At 40.4% G+C, this 19,931-nt stretch overlaps 1 protein-coding gene across 1 annotated transcript in view; it reads left to right on the top strand.

Annotated features, from left to right (window-relative positions):
* The window catches only part of REEP2 (receptor accessory protein 2), a 22,183-nt gene extending 3,027 nt beyond the window's left edge, over positions 1-19,156 (top strand). The window contains exons 2-8 of the mRNA XM_026063253.1: positions 107-179; positions 5,683-5,759; positions 7,164-7,284; positions 7,846-7,959; positions 8,355-8,502; positions 8,798-8,955; positions 10,108-19,156. Of these exons, the coding sequence (XP_025919038.1) occupies positions 107-179; positions 5,683-5,759; positions 7,164-7,284; positions 7,846-7,959; positions 8,355-8,502; positions 8,798-8,955; positions 10,108-10,182 (766 nt within the window). The 3' untranslated portion in view covers positions 10,183-19,156. The remainder of the gene's footprint in view (positions 1-106; positions 180-5,682; positions 5,760-7,163; positions 7,285-7,845; positions 7,960-8,354; positions 8,503-8,797; positions 8,956-10,107) is intronic.
* The last annotated feature ends 775 nt before the right edge of the window (positions 19,157-19,931 follow it).

Raw genomic sequence — 19,931 nt, 5'->3', positions numbered from 1 at the left:
GCGGGGCGCGGCCGGGGCGGTGGCCGCCGTCTCGCCTCCGGTGCGGGCCGCATCGCGGCGGGGCGGCGGCGGCGGGCAGCCCTGAGGGGATCTGTTCTTGTCACAGGCTGATTTTCGGCACCCTCTACCCCGCGTACTCCTCCTACAAGGCCGTGAAGACGAAAAACGTGAAGGAATATGTGAGTAGGGGCGCGCCGCGCCGCCAGCCCCGGCCCGGCCCGGGGCCGGTCGCTGCGGCCGCCCGAGAGGCGGCTCGGGAGGGGGGGCACCTCCTGAAACGGGAGGTTTCAAACCATAAATGCGGTTTTTCCAAGCGACACTGGGTGAGGGAGGGGAAGTAGGAGAAAACAGTGCAGTCTGGAAGCATTTCAAAGTCCAGCGACAAGTTCTTTTCTCTACCTCTGCCCTTGCCCTGACTCCTTTTACTGCCTTTTCAATGCTGCCCCTGTTTTCTTTTAGAAAGCTGAGTAATTTCCCTTGGCTTATGCCTTTCTATAAACCTTGCTCGTGATCGGTGGTTCCTGTTGGTCAGGACTCCGTCCTCTGCCTTCCTGAAATCGTTTTCTCTCTCTGTCTGCRTCATTGCTATGATGGCAGTACATACAGCACCACATGCTTTTCAGTGATGCGATGCGCCTTGTTCTTACAGAAGTGTGTTCTGAGGTGGCCGGTGGAGACGAGAGCTATTTGGCTTATGAGTGGGATGTATTTCTGTTTAGTGGGAGGAGTAGCCAGATGGAGCAAAGAGGTAACATGGGTGAATAGGATATTCACCCAGGTCAGTATTSCTCAGCTGTGTCACTGTTGCTGTTTGTGGTGCAGTCTATGACTCTTCATCCACCTGGCTCTGTTTGCCACATACAGAATGACATGTTAACAATAAATATTACAGGGTTTAGTCTTATTATGTCTCATACTGCTTCCATCTGCTAGAACTGCATAGACTTGTCCTGCGCATCAACTTAAAATTTAGCCCGCTAAATTTTGTCGCTGGCCAGGACGACAGTCTAGCTCATAGTGGACAAATTTACAAAGCATAACATCTGACTCAGCTGATTTTTTTGGTTTGTTTGTTTGTTTTGCTACTCTCAGTCAGAAATACCATGATCCTTCCTAAACTATTAAGTTTATTCATGGTAACTGGATGGAAGAAACTATCATAATAATTATATGATCCTATGGTTTTATAATTCTCTCTGTAATCCTATTACCGCCTTCTTTGGTCTTCTTCTTCTCTTTCCTCCCAGTTGTTTATGACCTTCATTTGTTTAATCAAATGCAGATTTTACCCAGAATTTTAGTCTGGCTCATGAGTGTCTGTCATGGAATGATTGTGTTCCAGTTACAGGATCTGTGTTAACTTTATGACAGATTCGGATTTCACAGTTTGAAATTGCACTGTTGAGAACTTGGAAAAAAATATAGATATGTTTTTTAAATGTCTTCTGGCATGCTTGTTTTGGAGTTTAGAGACCTAGTAAATATGGAGCCCTTGAGTTTGTAGGCACTCTTTACAGGAAACTTGCTTTTTTTCTGTGGGCAGGATAGTTTTTGAGGCACGTAGTGCTATGCATCTTGCAGAATGCAAATGTTGTATTGATATGATTTTCTTTTGGTAGCTGGTATCTAAATTGCCAAAAAACTTCCCTAATTTGATGTAAAAAAGGAAATGAGATAGAGTACTTGGGTGTTGTAAAGTTATCCTAGCGGTAATGTCGACTAGTCATCTGGCTGTAAGCCCCTCTAGGGCCCTTGTGGAGAAGTGTGGGATTCATGCTTTATTGATAGAGTTTTCTTGAAATGGATAGTTCTGGATTGCTGCAGCAAAGAATTTGCTCTTGTTCTTGGTTTAAGTAAAAATACTGGAGTTGGTTCAAGATACTGTATTTGAACTGCTAAAACTGATCTTATATAGAAATTCTTTCTGCTTTAGAGGGCTACATTAGAAATAAGCATTTCGATGTTGGACTCCATCTGCCCAATTCATTAATCTTTGGAGAGATTTGTATTTCTCAACAAAAGTGGAAAGACAGAGAAGATCAGTTTTGTTAAATACAAGGAAGGGGGGTAATATCTGTTCAAACCGTTCTTCATGTGAAAAGTCAGTGGAAAATTGGAATGCTGTGCTGCATATTTTCAAAGCCAGCTCTGTCCATGTATTGTTGCTTCCTCATAGTGCTTAAGAACCAGCATAGGTGGGGGAGAAAGGACTTACAGGGGAATAGCTGTGCTAGAGACTGTGTTGTATTGAAGACCACATTGTCACAGATCAAGATATCAAAAATAGTCCAGCTATACCACCACAGAGCACAGTGCAAACTTACCCCCCCCCCCCATGATGTAAATCCATTTATGGTAAGTTCTTGGGCAGCTGTGACAAACTGCTTCTGGTATTTCAGGCTCTTTTAAAAGAAGCACCTTGTTTCTCTTCGCATGTGGTCCACAGTTTTGGTCAAATCTATATTCCAACTATGCTTTTGTATTCACTAAATTATGTAGGTTCTTGGTGCAAGTTGGGGAGACTCCCTATGGACCATGAGCTGAAGCTGACAGTCATCACCTGAGTGGCAAAGACCTCACTCCTTTTTAATGGATAGCAAAAAAATACAACTTGGATTGATTCAGTTTTTGACAATGTTTATAATCTGTGCATTACAAACTTTGTAGGAAAGAAAACAGTGATTCTTCCCCCACTTTCTATTCTTCCGGCTCTGATAATCTGCAGTTCAGAGACTTCCAGAGCTAGATGGATTCCTCTAGTTTATTCAACAGCTTTCCCTGTACTAATCTTCCATGACCGTGTCCCAAACCTTCTTCACTCTTGCCATCTGGTATCCTGATTTGATCAAGTGTGCGTGTGGGTGGGGGGAGATGTTTTTAAATGTCTGCACTTTTAATTTGGCTCCCCTGAACTCTTATTGTAAAAAGTAATGAATATTCAGCACCTACTGAACTTCTCTAGGAAACTTTTGATTTTTTTTTTTGTATTTTGATTTTTCCTTTTGTATCCTCTTCTTTCTTCATTTTCTCTTTTGCAGTCTGAAGAGTCTTAGTCTATTTAATGCCTCTCTATGGAGACATAGTTCCATACTGTTTGTGCTTCTGTGCATTTTTTAGTTCAGCTATATTTCTTTTTTCTTTGGCTATAGAGGATAGGATGAAATGTGGTAGGAGGCAACAGAAGGCAAGAACCAGACCTGTGTCCAGTATTGAAATCGTGAACACACTGTGTGTTTAAACAGTAACATAATGATGTTTTCTGTTCTTCTTTCCTGAACATTCTGTTAGCACTTAAAAAGTCTAATGAGCACTGAGCTTGTGGTTTCATCAGGCTGGCTACAGTGACCCCTCCTGAGTGGTAGGAGCTAATTTATGTAACCACAATAGTGCTCACTAAGAAAAAGCAGAAACTGCACGGTCATTACTTTGTATTTAATGACATTGAGCGATAAAATGGTCAGCTGAAGAGCAATCAGTATAGATTCCCCTTTCTGAACTCTTTCACCAGCTCTCACCTAATTCCCTGGGTAGAAAAGTACCTTCTGCAAATTTTGTCATCTTGTTACTCACAGCCTTTTCCAGATCTTTCATGAAGATGAGCAGTGCAGATCTCAACACCGATTCCTGTGGGATTCCACTGGTTACTTTCCTCATTGTGAAAAGTGACCATTTTTTTTATCCCATGTTTCTATCTTTTAACCAGTTGTTAATCCTCAGGAGTCCCTTCCCTTTTATCCTTGACAGTTTAGTTCTTTGAGTGTTTCAGCCTGTTGGAAACTTTGTGGGAACTCTGTATACCATATAGAGGGAGCACTGTAGCAAGAGCTTATTGATTCCTTCAAAAAATTCTACTACATTTGTAAAGTTAATTTCTTTCAGCAAAAAACATACTCCTCATTATATTGTATATATCTATTTATCTACTAATTGCTTTTATTATGATTTCCTTCATTTTGCCTAATACTAAAGTTAGATTTGCTGGTGCATAGCTTCCCAGAAATCTCTCACCCACTGGCATCCTGTTTGCCTTTCATTTGTCATTATTCACACCCTTTTCTGTACAGGGGCTGATTTAAGTTGCTGTATCCAAGAGTTAACGGTTTGTTTCTTGGGGTTGCTTTAGAACTCCAGTGAATAATACCTGGTCCTGCCCAAACTGATGATACAAGGGGGAAAAAAGCAGCGGGAGAGCCATAGAATAAGAGTTTTGCTACATTGTGTTTTGAAAAGTTGCACGATAAAGTGGAAATCAGTTAGGTTACTAATGACTATGTATAAAACAGTCTACTGTGTTAGAGGGTTGGAGGCAGCGTAAGTTCTTTTGGTTTTGTTTTTTGTTTTTTTAAGAAAGTTCCTGAGCATCTTTCTATTACAGATCACCAAATTTACCAACACATGTAAGTTTGGGGAAATATTGGCTTTTATAACTTCATTTGCTGTAACTGAGAATGTTACTAAACTGTTAATGTCATTTTAATATGTGGATTATTGCTAAAAATCTACTCTAGCAATACTGTTGTCCAAAAGATCTTGATGCTAGAATTTTCTAACTGTATGAGATGCAAGATACTTTTAAACATCTGATAGGAGAAAAAAAGCAAAATGATACAGAGTCTGTTTTGTTTTGTTTCTTTTTTAGTCCCCAAGAAAATTCAATACAGAATTTCCCTAATTCAGATTGTTTCTCCCGTTCTTGACGATGAGAGTCAAGTTTGCTTTTAGCAAAGGTGCCCTCCTGTCTCCATTTATCCTCTACTCACATTTGTTTTTAATTCTTGACAGCACAGAAGACTGTCCACTTCCCTTATAAGATCCTGACTCTGCTACTGGAAACTTTTGGGTAGCAGGTTTTATAATTTAGCTTGTTCTTCTTAGGGAATATTGTTATTTGGCCTGTAACTGAGAAATTTGTTACAAAACCAGTAGATCGGGGGGGGGGGGAAGGGGGGGGGTTATTTTGTGTTTACTTTGAAAGAAATATCTTCTACTCCAGAGAAAGGTGTGAGGAAGTAGGGAGGTGGATGTTCTGCTACAAGTGTGTCATAATAGCACTAAATACACCCGGTAAACTAGACTGGAGCTTAAACAAGAAGATAACGCTGGTGTGGTGTGATCTTTGTTTTCTTGCCCCTCTTGCTGAGACTTTATTTAGGAAAACGAAAAAAGTCCCTCATGTAATTTCTGGGAGCAATAGTTATGGCTAAGAATACTTTTAATAATAAGTAAAAGTAAAATACTACATCTGTCTTGTTTCTCCCCAAGGAAACACTTAAAATCAAGAAAACATAGGGCTACAGCTGAACTAAAACATTTGCACATATATTTTTATTAATGTAGTCATTATGTATTAAAGAATATAACTTTTTAATGTGAACTGCTAAGTGTTTTTAAATTTTTTTATTTGGGATCACAGCACTATTGTTACATCATGATATTGCTACAGGACAGGCATTTTTCAATATATCAGTACTGATTTATCTATTTACAGCACATTAACCCTACATGTTTTCCCAGACTATAATGTAACATCTGGTATGTGACCCTCCGTTACCAATTATATATGCCTTCTTGCTGTTGACTTCCTCTTAATTTGTGGAAGTGATGAGTCATTTTTACTGAGAAGACATTTTGCTTTCTCTCTGGGTTCTGGTGGATGTCTAGTGAGTGACTGCTCTTTTGTAGGTGAAGTGGATGATGTACTGGATTGTGTTTGCCTTTTTCACCACAGCAGAAACACTTACAGACATTGTTCTTTCTTGGTGAGTATCTTGGTGGCTTATCTTTTTTTTTTTTAATAGAAGAGARGAGTAGTGATAGGATGCTAAGAATAAACTCTGTCTCTCCTCTAGGCATTCTCAACCCACATGAAGATTTTGAAGGTTTGTAGTACATTGTGGGTAGCAGCTGTTGTCTTAGCTGTTTTGTCTCCTGCAGCTGCAAACAGCTAAAATTGGTCCATAAGATGGTCTTCATCCATTCATTGCACAAAATACTTTTGAGAAGCTGTTATGTGAACTAATAGAATTTAGGAAATGATGATATAAAAGACACATTAAAAAAAATAATACAGGGAAGGGATCTGTATTGCTTTGCAAGTCTGTTGTATGGAGGAGCAGATCAGATGCATGTCTCTGCTCTGAGTGGTGTTTTATATGAGAATTTCTTCCACTCTCAGGGGTGGGGGAGAGAGCAGGTTCTTAAGCTTTTCAGTGGTGTGTGTCATGCTTGGCAATATCTGTATGGAGGCTTCCAAAACTGACAAGTCATTGTTTCACATCTTCAACTGGACCGACCTTTGGAACAGGAAGTCTTCAATTTCTTCATTGCTTTAGTATTTTGTGCTTTGCACATATCTCTGAAACAACCCACCCTAGTCTGAGTTGCATCTTTTAAAGAAACATGATATGGCTCCGTCTGTCTTACAGAAGTGCTCAGCAGTTTTGCCTCTTCCTGCATGAACTTTGAAAAGCAGACGAAGATCTGAACCATACAAGAGCTTGGTCTTGTTCACGTGCTAAAAATGACCCACTAAAAACAAAAGTCTCTTACTACTAATATGTGCAGTAGAAAGTTTGCATTCAAATACTTGAATCTCTGCTGTCTTTCCCAGAGRCTTTATTGAATGAAGGCTAAAGATGAAAGACTTGCGTGCTGCCAGCTCTTTTTCATTTACACTGATCCTCCTTTTGTGTCTCGTCTGAGAAGCACCTGCTGGAAGTTTTAGAAACTGAGCCATCAGCCTTAGCAAGAACTTGAGARTTCTTGAAAACCTAGTTGTAAACCTTGGAAAAAGAGAGGGAAACTACTGTAATATTAACTTCCAGTGAACGGTCTCTAAACAAACTTCATAATGGTGAGAATGGCTGTCAGATTGTAACTTGGTGTGTTTGCAGGGCTGAGGGATGCCCTRTTTATGAAGTTTTCATGGCTATGGATGAAAGACTAAATGACACTTGAAGAAGGTATGTCCTAAGGTTTCAAAGAGGGTTTTGCTCTTCTGACATGACATACTGATTCTTTTTTTCTGAGTCTTTACTCTTTCCTTTGTTCTTTCTGCCTRTGCTGCTCTCTACCAGTTGTCTCCCTCTGACTCTGTACTGATCTTGATTCCAGTTCTCCATCTTTCTCTCTTTTTTTTTTTCTCTTCCCTTTCTTTCTCTCAGGTTTCCCTTTTATTTCGAGTTGAAAATCGCATTTGTGATTTGGCTGCTGTCCCCTTACACCAAGGGCTCCAGTGTCCTCTACAGGAAGTTTGTGCACCCAACGCTCTCCAATAAGGAGAAGGTACTTGCTTGTTGTCAGAAGATCTTGACCTGTCTGGAAGTTGACTGACTTCTGATTCAGTTATGCCACAATAAAAATTGAAACGCGTGAGTCGTGGTTGTGCTGACATTAGCGGATGTAGAATGATCCTGTCTCTGACATAAAGATGTCATGCTGCAGCTTACTGAAGATGACAATATAGCCAGTTGTTTCCCTAATGCTTAGAAAGCATGTTTGACTAATCCAATGCCATGAGCCCATCTAGTCACTATCAGTAGTTAAGCTCACTGAATCATGACAGAAGCAGCGTGTTCTGTAGCCAGGCTGTTCTTTCATGTTCTCAGTATAAGCAAGTGCATTGTTTCAGTTGCTATAATTTGAGATAGCTTTCTGTAAATCAGAGTTGCATTTGCAAGCTTTCTATAAAAAGGAAAGACAGGTACTTGATCAATGACAGCTGATGCTGGTAGCCTTGATAAAAGGATCCCAATGAGCTCTGTGTTTTTAAAGGTGATGGTGGGGGAGACTTTGCTCATATTTATAACCAGGACCTAAATGCTGTGTTCCCCATTGCCTTCCTAGGAAATTGATGAATATATCACTCAGGCTCGTGACAAGAGCTATGAAACCATGATGCGAGTTGGCAAGAGAGGGTTAAACCTGGCTGCCAATGCAGCAGTTACTGCAGCTGCAAAGGTAATGCCACCCCTGTGTACTACAAACACAATGTAAGCTTCTGTGACATGCACGAATCCCCCAGCAGTTTAGCTTTGTGTCCCAGCAGCTAGTGCTGTGGGTCTGTTAATGATGCTGGTACTTGTTCAGACCAGTCAACTTTTCCTTTCCTCCAGTTTTTCTTGCAGTTAATTCTGTCCCTTGACTTACAAAAGGAGCGAAGGGAGGGGAGGAATGGAGTTTGCTGTAGCCGCCTTCTTGTTGGTCATGGGAGCATACCTCTCTTTTTCCCTTCTCTGTTCTTTTCAGAGTACCCTAGTGGGGAATGGGGCACCTTCCCACTTCTGAATGATCCCATGTGAGATGATCTTGGTGAAGGCAAAGTGTCCTTGACACTAATTTTCATGTCCTCTTAGGGCCAGGGAGTTTTGTCTGAGAAGCTGCGAAGTTTCAGCATGCAGGACCTCACTCTGATCCGGGATGAGGATACTGTGCATTTGCGAAGCCACGAGCCACAGTTGCACCCCTCTGGTGGGAGTCTCCTTGAAACCATTGAGGATTCAGGTACAGAACACAACCRCTGTTCCGTTCTGTGAGGCCTCATATGGTGAGCTGGGAGGGGATCCCTGGACTTCATGCTTTGAGTCCTGGAAGGACTACCGGATTGCAGATTATCTAGAGGAAGTTGTGTTGTCCTCCCTAGTTCCTTCCCATCTTCTAACACATCTCTTTACTTTTTGGGTTATTTTTCATAAGGATTGTTGACATCTCTCCTCCACGTGGTCCTAATGACTTGCCACTTGAGATTTCATGTGGTTTTTCGAAAGTCTTTGATAAAACTCTCTCTGTTTTTCCTTAGCTTCCTGTTATTCCTCAGGAGAGGAGAGCAGTGTGGCACAGAGATCTAATGGAACCCCATCTGAGACTAGAACAGACCCATCAGATGAAGATGCAGGAGACAAACTGCCTAAACGTACCCAGAGCCTCAAAGCTTCTAAGAAGATGACAAAAGCTGAGGTGAGCTACTGTGTAAGTTATTTCCAGTACAGACATTGATTTGTGAGCTCTGTTGGGAGGCTCTGGCTTCACAGTCTCACTGAGTTTAAAAGCTGTTTATATGTAAACTTTGCTGGACTAAGTCTTTGCTAGTAGAATCCTACATGAAAGCACTTGCTGTCTGCAGGTGCACTTACTGTACAGGTGTCTAGCTTCTGTATTCTTATGGTGCCTGGAAACCTCTGTCATAACCCAGGACCCAAACTTTTATTTCATTCATGTGTTCTGTTTAAGGGTAGGACATTAGGTATTTTTTTGTTGGCATGTTTTGTTGACTATACTCTCTCCTGTCTGTTGCAGACAGTCTGAATGCATAGTACTGCTGTGACCTTTATTCCTTTATTCTTGGGACAGCTGCTTTCTCCTCATATAAAATGCAAATACTCTGTACCCTCTTAAGCCTTCCTGGACTTCTGCATGTCTGATTTGGCAGAAGTATCATTTGGGGCCCGTATAGATAGGTTTTGTCCTCTTGAAGTTTGGTAACCAGTCRTTGTTGAGCTGTTGCTTCCTATGGCCATGTGATGCTCCCAGGGTATTTGCAGCCATATTCAGATGGGCACGAGCTACCTATATTCATATAATTGAAACACACCATACATAAAAATGAATGCAGTTGTGTCTCGGAGCAATTTTAGTTTAATTATCTTTTCATTCAGAAGCTGGTGTGATTTGTGGAATATGCTCTTCAAGCTGATGCTTTCCAGGTTTTTGCTCTTACTTGGAGGATTTTTTTTTGTGGTTTGATTTATACATGATAAAGTACTTCTCCCTTTTAAGTTGGGGTCATCTTATGTTATTTGCTTGGCTTAACTCAGGCTTTTTTTTTTTTTTTTTTTTTTTTAAGAAGAAGAGTGGTATATGACTAGATCACATTGTAGAGCTTTTCAGGCTAAGTGTAATAATTAAATAATCTGGAGACAAGTAGTCAGCAAAGCATCGTGTTAAGTTGTACTGTTGACCCTGAATTTACGGTGTACAAGACACCATTACATGTAATTAGGCACTCTGTGTAACATATATGTCATATATGTCTGCATCCTTTCTTTGTTCTGCTAAACATTTAGGTATAAAGTAAACTAACGTAAGATGGCTCTTTTTCTTTCTCCTCAGCTTCCAGTAAGAAGTGTGAAAGCTCGCCCCAAGAAGAAAGCTGCAGGTCCTGTTGCTTCTGTCGAGTCATCCTAAGGAGACCTCCCCCTCCCCAGCACCTGTCTCTGTCCCAGGATTTGCCTGTCACCTTCGAAGGGAAACTCCAAAGGAAGGGAGCTGAGATTCATGTACATAACAGCTACTGCTTTGTAGAGCTCATTCCAAGGCAAGGGGGAGGCTGAGATTTAGAACATGAAGTAGAGGATACGCATCCTCTGGAACTTTCTCCTTTTCATCCCTCTGTTGGAGGGAATGCCAATATGTCTGTACATAGCCTGTTGCTTTGGGATTCCCTCTGTATAACCCTAGTTGGGGAAAATCTTTGCTGGAAGAACTGACTAGGGTTAGAGACATCCATTGCACAGAAGCTGGAAAAAATAGTAGACGCTGGAGTTCCACAAGGGTGGGTGGCTCCCCAAAATGTCTTATCTTGCTCTGGGTATCCTTCTGCAACTGTGTGTTGTTAAGAAGTGCCCAATATAATTGATTCTCCTTTAGAATGACCAGTACCGGTCATGTCCAGCCCCTTTCAGAAGGGGACTGAAATGATGTGTGCTGAGTACTTTTGAACATAAAAAGGACAGGCTCCTGGGAGGAATGTGGCAGATTCCGGTTCCTGGTACTGGAAGATAAGAGTTTGATTTTTATTTTATTTTATTTTTCCAGAAGGTTGAGTGAGGGAATTGAAAAACTGAGTTATGAAGAAAAAGTGCTAGTATATGCACATGTGATGGAGCAGATACAGGTATTTGTAAGAGTTAACTGTTGAGAAGGAGAGTGGGGCATCCATAAGGTTTTTGGCTTGCTCCTTGAAGCTGCTTGAATTTTATTTCAAGTTCTGTTGTTCACTTTGATACCTGTAAGAACATCAGGGAGAGAAGGAAAAATGGGCAGGGAGAATGTGGGCAGGGAGTGGTTGAACTCTGCATCATCCTGATGGTTGTTACCACAGATTCTTTCATTATGATGATGACTGGGGAAAACCTAGCTCAATACAGTCTTCAGACATACCAGAGAAATTCAAGAAGCCCTTGTCTTTCAGCTTTAGGAGAGCTAGTCTTCAGAGCATGAAAAGTGAAAAAACAGTTGAAGTATGAAGTTCACTAATCCCGGGGTTCCATTTATGGGGGGAAAAAAAAGGGAGTGGGGCACAGTGTTGGGATTAATCAGTCCTCTTACTTCATCCTACTCCAGCCCTTGGACAATTTTTTTCTGTCTGACCATGTGCCACATTTATCAATGTCTTGAGGCATGAGCAATATGCAGCACTTGGGACAGAACTACATTGAAAGTAGGGTATATTCTGTGGGAGTGAGACTGCAGTACTGCAGAGAAAATTGGAGTCATGCCAAGCCATTCTAGATTCTAATCTGTTGAGAGTTGTTAAGGGGGGATCCCCTGTACACATACCAGCAGGTTCAGTGAGGATTTATGAGATGGGTAGAGCTCCTGTTGTTGAGATACATAATAGGGGACCACCGTTATAAATGTGACTGGCTGAACAAGTACTCCATGATCTTAATCGTTATTGAAACTAGCAACCAAAGGAATCTGGCTCCTCCTTCCCAACTGAAGACCACTCTTGACTCTAGGTGCAGGCATTCTTGTTTGCCTATGTCTCTTGCTGTCATATTTCTGAAACTGGACTCTTTGCTGAACCCTGGTGTTTTGCTGCTGACAATGCATAGAAGCACTTCTGCAGATAAGGCTGCACATGTATTTCTGTCCTAAAGGACATCCCTTCAAAAGTTTGCAACTTTTAAGATTGGGACTGAAATTTTGCTCATTTTCCATTGTCTTGGTGGAAAATTTTTATGAATTGCCTAGCTATTTTGGGGAAGAAAAATAGGGAAAAAGTTATTTTTGCTTTTATTTGTAGCTTTACAGGCTGTGTCAGAAACCTGCATCTTGTCAGGAAATGCTTGTCCTAAATTATCCGTAAGCCTTTTGAGGGCCCAGTAGAAAATCTGTTTGATTTGGCTTTTAGGTTTGAGTTTAAAAAAAAATTGTCGTTTGCTCTTTTTATTTTGTTACCAAACAGTGTATCCATGTATCACTAGTATTGTACATGCAATTGCTTGTATTGAAGCAGAAATTCTTTCCATTTCCAGTGGAAATCCCTCTTTCCATATGAGGGATAAAATATAGGAGAGGAAGTCTTTATTGAATGTATGGAAGATTCAGTTGTGAAGAACTGCTGTCCTAGACTATACTATATTGAGCAAGATAGAACCATTATTCTCTACCCACCAAGTACCTCTATGACCACATTACTTGACTTTCTTTAACATAAAAGTGTCCATAGCAAATTCTTTATCTAAATGATTGTGAGGAACTTGATTTGGAAGCAAGGGATTAGATAGTCTGCCCTTGTGCTGATTTTCCTGCCTATTCCTTGTACGTGTGTTGCACTAGTCTCAGATTACTCAGTTTTCATAYAGTGACTTTCGAGAATACTTTCTAGAATCAGTTCATTTATAGTAATTCTCCCTGTTCTGAAATGCAGGAAGGATTTCTAAAGACTTGATTTGGGTGTTTGGATTTACCTCTGTCTTCCTGAACTAGATTGTGTACTAAATATCTTTTACTTAGCGTTGATGTTTAATGCCATTAGCCTGTGGGTGAGAATGGGTCAGTTTTACTCTGACTTGTGTGGAAAAATTAAATGAATTCTTGTCATAAGTCTGGAGTGGAATCAGGGACTACATCTAGTATGAGATATGAAGCTGATGATGTCAGGCAGCAGAACTTACCCAGAGCAAGAACAGTGTCTTAGCATGGCCACTGTGTTCTTCTTCCAGTATAAATGTAAGTGACTGCTAGATTTCGCTCTGCTTGATCAAAGCCTCTGCAGATCTGCCACCACCTATGTGATAGTTTAGGGAGTTTCTAGATATAATTCTGCACTGGATGGCATGGTCATGCATAGAAGTTCTCTTGTTAATGAGAATGCTGAATGTGCTGTTTTGATAAAATGCTTTTAGCAGCTGTTGTTCAGTGTTTTCAGCAGAAAATGCTAAAATGTAGTTCCTATTCAGTATCTTCTGTGGGCTTCATTGTGCAGTTAAGCAAATGGTTAAATCTTCACCTCACAGTAGAACCCATGGTGTTCAGTGTTTATACCCCTTTGCTAATATGCCTAGGCACAGAGATAAACACAATAAGAGAARATGATACCTGAGGTTTTTAGGGTTGTGTGCCTAAAAATTATCCAAAAGTACCTGCACCACGAGATACAAAGTGAAGCCATGACTTCCTTTCAGAAGGAAGTGTCATACCTCCACACTTTATAATACTATGAGTCAGTGTTCTGCAGTTGGAAAAGAAAACCATGAAACATGGTTTCCCTTCTGAGAAACATAATGACTTGCTACATAAAAGGGAAGAATGTTTTCTCCCTTGGCAGTGCCCTCCTGGGTAGGTAAGAAATAGGAAAAGAGAGAGGAGACTACGGTAAGGTCTTGAACCCACCATTCCAGCTAAATATCTTGATTTCTTACTGTTCTTCAGGGAGTTTTTGATTCTCCAGCCTTACGTTTCCCAGGGTCTAGGGGGGAAATTTCTTTTAGACTAGATTATAAGTAGAGGGAGTATTAGAGAAGGAGATGCTAGAGTTCTTAAAATTGGAAAGCTTGTTCTCAGAAAATCACACCTTCCTCCAGTTTAGTGCAGTGTGTTCCATTCATTGTCCTTTCACAGTGGTGGGCTTTCTTTATTATACATCCCTCTTGGAAGTATGACTCCTTCACAATATATGGCCGTACCATTTCTGCCTTGAAAAGCAAGATTTCCAGAGAACCCTGACTTTCCAGAAACTGATGCTTTTGAGTTTTATTTAATTTGCCATCTTAATCAGCAGGACATACAGTGCCTTAGAAGGAAAGTGAGATAATTATGGAACACGCTACTGGTTCTCAGATCTGCACAGAGCATTGTACCAAGGAGGCTTGCATGTTAAATGTGAAATGTCACTGTATGTTTGAGAGCTGCTGTTAAATTGAGCTGGGTTTTCCTAACTGTTTTCCAAACTTGCATATAATGCTGGAAAGTGCAACTTGTTGCTGAAGAGAGAAATCTGAATAAGAATATTCTTACCCTTCTTTCTGATGGGGACACTGTATTATCATGTTACTCTGCAACTCGCTGGGGAGATGCTGAACCACACTGATGTATGTAACTAGTCAATACTCTAGTTTTTCTTGCTTAGCCCACTAGGAATCTGTAATCTGCCACTTAGCTGAGGCATCTTGCGGTGCTGCTCTCTGAGTTGCCCTCTGAAGTCAGATATATGGAAAACCAGCAAAGTATTCAGAAGTTGTATGAGTTTGTGTGCTCTATATGTGCTCTGAAACCTACTGAATTTAATGTTTGAGAGGCTGTATGTGCGTATATGCATATGCCATGTGGGGATATGCTTTAGTGTTACTGAGGAGAAAGGATGTCTGATCACCCTTCCTCTGGAATTTGGCACTATTACAAGAAGCTGTAAACATGACTCAGTCTTATGTTATTTCTAGGTATTGTTATGAACATGCTAAGTCAAGCCTAGAGGCCTCAAGAGAGATCTTAAGAGGTGTCCAAAGTAACTAGTTCGTGAGAACAATTGGTTTGAATGGTAACTGAAAACAGTAAACTTGCATAGCAACTAAGAACCTGTGCTACAGTTTAGGACAGAAAATGGGGCTATGTACAGTAAAGATTTGTCCAGGAAATATCGCTGACTCTTTCTGTGCCTCAGGCACCATACAGATTAGAGCCTGGTTTCTCACTCACAGCACCTCTGACTCTGTGTCTTACCTTTCTAAGCTGGACTTGAGCAGCATGCATTTAAACTCTTGAACCTTTCATCGTGTCAGAACAATAAAGTTTGAATTCTTTCTCAGCAGTCATATAGACTGCAGGGAGGACTGGATGAGTATCAAGTATCTTACGTCATTTTGTTGTACATATATTATGCTGGGGAAGCACCAGCAGGGAGCTCCAAAGGAAGCATTCATCTGGGAAATTACTTGTGTGTCCCCCCAGCTGTATTTTTGGACCAGAATGATGAACTAAACTCTGAACTTTGCTGTGCTCATATACATAGGCATCTGCAGAATCTCGAAGCTCAATGCCAGAACTGCCATTTTTCTATTTACAGTGAAGAGCTGGAATCAAAATAATACAGAATGCAGAAAAAATGTGCATCTGCTTCTGTTTCTCTTCAGTGTTGCAGGTAAATTTAGGTCTTTGCTGCTGCTTTCCCCAAAACATTTCCATAAACCCCTTGCAAGTAAACCATTATTTCTCTGCTCTGTTTCTCGGCTCCTATCCTCTCACAACCTAGTCACAGTTCTCATGTTTCCTTACATTAGATAAAGGATTACATTTTGCTGACTGTAGAGATACAAAAATGCCTGCTTTAAAAGCCAAAATTTAGCCTTTTTCCATTATCTCATTATCCAATCTTATGACTTAGCATCATACAGTGACTTGTATAACAAGGCCTCAGGCTGGGACCCAGGTGGAACCTGAGCATGTTACTATTAGCGTAGTTTGCTATATCCCTTTCCCTGAAGTGGGTTCTGGCTGCAGTCTGCCTACTGCTGACCCTTTGGACAGGAGTATTCTATGTTTAACCAAATATTGTTAGAAGTAATGTCTGTGGGAGGGCTGCAGATTGAATGAACTCTTAAGCAGCAAGAGTCTGAGCCTTCTGTAATATGTAATTGTTTCAGACTGTACCTGAAGGGTTTGCAGCAACAGTAAAAATGCATTGCCATACTGAGTCATCAAAGATAGGGAACTGAGTTGTGTTCTTTGTAGCAGGTCAGGGAGGAGAGGCTCAGTGACAAGCATTTAACCATAAACAGTACTGTCAGAGGATGTCTTCATTGCATATTGTAGGAATAGCAGGTTAGGTTCATGTGAATTAGTACTGGTACAAAGCAGTCTACCTACAGCAAGCTTCAACCTGCTAATTAACCTTGTTTCTTGGCAAGGCAGATCAGCCTGACAGTTTTCTGCAAATGCCRGCTATAGATATCTACATTACATTGATTCAGCTGTGACAGGCAATTTCAGCATCTGTACAGACACCTTTTTCCTAGCCATTTGGCCAAATGGAAAATAGAAACTTCCTATAACCTGTATTTTTTTTGGCAACAGTGGGTAAAATTAAAGTTTTCTGCCTGTTATTCAGCTTTTGGACAAAATGTTGTACTGCCACACAGGAGATGGGTATAGAGCATCCCTGCACTGTCAGGAAGTGGGAGGTGTTGACTACCTTTTTCTTGGAGCTTGGTTGGTAATGCCTCTKTGGCATGCAGTAGGTGTATGTTAGAATGTATTGAAAACTGTTCCCAAGAAGAGAGTAAAAAGTGCTTTTGCTGATGTGTAGTATTTTATCTTGTTTAGTGATAATTTCTACAAGGACGTGAGGTTTTTTTTTGCTTCACTGTGTAGCAGAATTGATGAGGGTAACTGGTGTGTGGTGTCAGTGTTTGTGGCAGTAAGCAACAGAAATGCATATATGAGCACTAAAGGATTTCTGCTGCCCAGGTGGCACATTTCAGGAGAGGGGAGTGAGATTAAAATACGAACATCTTAATCTAGTATTAAAATTTTCTAGTGAGGAAAGTGTGTCAGGACTGTAAGAACTGAATGAATACTCCCTAACAAATTAGTGACTTAAAAAAGGAAACAGGAGCAAATGAAAGGTAGTACAGCAGCCTCTGTAACAAAGACTGAAATTCCCACTAGAAGGTGTTAGTTATTCAACAGTGCCTTCCATCTGAAGTCACTGTTTTTACCAAATTTCTCCTTTCTTCCTAGAGTAATATTCCTGCATATGCACTTGCTTCTTAAGAGCCTGAATAGACTGGAGTAGTTTCCATTAGAGTGCAAGTATGAATTTCTGGCTGTAAGTTTTCAGAAATTCCCAGTGAAAGCAGAGCAGATATGTCAAAAATGGGTAAAATAGTATGGAATGTCAGAGGAACCCAACCAAAGGAGATCAGAGAGGACTCATTTGAAAGAATGTTTATAACTATTTACACTTACTAGTTAATCCCAACTGACTCTAAGAGCTTTCAGGAGCAGGGTGTAGGCAACAGTGCACACAGTGCTTTAAGGAAAACCTCTGTTCAGTGTGCAGATCAGCACCCACAGTGCTCTAATGCTGAGCCTTAATTGGAATATTGAGTTAATACTGGTCACTCTATCTCAGTAAGAGAGTGTAGTCATAGAAGATTATGTCTTCTGATGACAGTCTGGGAAGGTGGATGTGTGAAGATGCAACTGAGAGAACTGCAACAGCTAACCTTGAAGAAGGATGGCAAAAATCCCCATTAAGGACTTAAAGGAAATTAAGTCTGCTTCTGTTCACAATCAATAAAACAACAGCAAAAAATAGCGGGATTCAGTGAAAAAGATAACTGGCAAATTTGGTACTGGTGTATTCTCTCAGTTGGATAACCTATACAATCACTTGCTTCACATAGTTCTTTGTTTTAGAGGTTAGATTAAAAAAAAATTACATACAAGGAAACTACACTTTTATCTCAAGTAATGCGTAGTGACTTACCAAAAAGAGAGCAAGCTGAATTTTTTTGGTGACTTTGTAAAATCTGGAGGTAAATTATCCAGGTTTCAAACCTAATTTTGTATTCATGCTGCTGCCTTTTGGGGAAGGCGCTGAGATGATGGATTCCTCAATTTGGACTCCTTTGTCTTATTTCTCAAATATTATGAATGTCACATAGAGATAAATGAAATTTTGATTTTGACATGTGGCCATGAATTCATGTCTAAATTCAGGCATGCTGAGAAGACAGGGTCGGTTGAATTAGAGCCCAGTGAAAATGTGGAGAGGCTGAGACAGATTTAGCCGGTTGAAGATGACTGAAAGACCTTCCTTGAAGTGCCTAATTTAGAGACTGCATAGCAATGCATAGCTTTGATTCCATAGTTTTGTGACAAAGTTTCTGTTAGCACAGTGCTAATTTAAAGTCAGTAAGCTCCTGAGTTGTGAATTGCTTTTTGTCCACCAGAGGGTATAAGCACAACATGCAATCATGGAAAATTGGAGAGCAGAGACCTGTCTAGTGTTAGCTGAATTATGAGTGGTTGAACATCAGTATCTTCTATGTTTGAGGGTGAAGTTAGGTCCTGCTTAGAAAGAGAGAGTGAAAAAAATGGGATTTTAATGGAGAAACATGAAGTACTACTGCAGTTTACCCTTGTCTGAAAAGGCCCTTTGAGCTTACTAGGCTTCTTAGTTGAACTACTTTCCAGTGAGGTTTGCTGAGATCACGGTCTTGGAGGCAGCTGTGTAAATGGCTATGTTTGTGATTTGCCTTTTGCAATTAAACAGTTTCTGTGTGTATGTGTGCTTCAGTAGTGTTACTCTAATTTATCCTGGGAATTTTATTATTTCCAGTAGAATTTCCTGGTAAGAATGAGTAGTTTCTTTCAATTGGATCTGTATTATGTGAAAATAGAAGCAATTTTAATCTAAAAATACAGATGTATCTAATGGTTACTATGGTAATTTGTGACCATAGCAGCAGAGAGTTATCTTTATAAAGAACTGATGGAGGATTGTTGGTGTGTGTGTGTGTGTGTGTGTGTGTGTGTGTTTTTGTTGTTGTTAAGTCACCAGCCTAATTTACGGTGTGCAAGTATTTCAGGAGAAACATTGACTTTTTTTTTTATTATTTTTTTTTAAACCATGCAGGATCACATGGGTACAAGAGATTTTTCTATAAAGAGTACTTTGATACTTAAAGAGTGAGATTATCTCTGCTTTAAATTATTTGCTGGTGTGAGCTGATCCACTGATGTGGAGTAGCTCCTGAAAGAACACTTCTGTTCATGGTTCAGATATGTAATTTGTTAGCCCTTTATTAATGGAAGGATGTTTCAAATCAAATTCCAAATCCTTGATTTCATATAGGAGTTTTGAACAGTCACCAGACTAAGGTATTGACTCTCTACTGCCCCATATCTTAGTAACATTGCTTACTCTGCCTTCTAATGCCCCCCCCCCCCAAATTATAGACCGCAGTTGATTTCCAAATGATGCAACTGGAATAATGTGTCTTGTTCAGATGAGTTTCCTCCCTCTATCTGCTTATTCTGCACACAGTCACATTGAAAAGTAAAGTTCAGGAACTCAGACTCAGAAAACTATTTCTGTTTGTGTAGTTTAGGCAACACTGACTTAGTGACACCTTGTTGTCAGCTGGAAGTTAATTAATGACTCGGTGTTTACTTGCAAAGATTTCTTGAAGTGGTCTGTAATGACTCAAATGGCTTAATCTCAGCACTGCACTGTGAGTAGATAGTTTATTACAGAGGTGGGAGATGCAAACCTTGTGTTGTTGGTACTGTCATTTTAAATTGCCTTTACAGCTCATATACAAGATGTGGTATTCTGCAAACCCAATTTCCTTCCTAAACCACTTTCTGTTAAAGGAATATGAAAATTCTTGATTCAAGTCATGGGCTGAGGGAGTGTTTCCAAAAATCCAGTATTGTGCTGAGGAAAACTCTGTACTGTCCTGAACAAAAAATACTTAGTACACATTTATTATACCAGTCACTTACTGAAATAACTTTTAGGGGAATGGGAGAGAGAAAGATGTAGAGAAAACAATTCTTAGGATGGATCAGAGGGGCAGGAAGTATGCAGGCTTTTCTTGAGTTTATCTGTGGAGAGACTCAGGCCCCCAAGAGGCAGCAGAATCTCCAAATGAGGAAAATAAGGCAGACAGTACCTAGGCTTATTAAATTCCCAGYGAGAG

The sequence above is a fragment of the Apteryx rowi genome, unplaced genomic scaffold (assembly GCF_003343035.1).
Source record: "Apteryx rowi isolate R43461 unplaced genomic scaffold, aptRow1 scaffold_2, whole genome shotgun sequence".
In the NCBI taxonomy this organism is placed as follows: Eukaryota; Metazoa; Chordata; class Aves; order Apterygiformes; family Apterygidae; genus Apteryx; species Apteryx rowi.
Note: the sequence above shows the minus strand (reverse complement) of the source record. Positions and strands in the feature narration are given on the sequence as shown.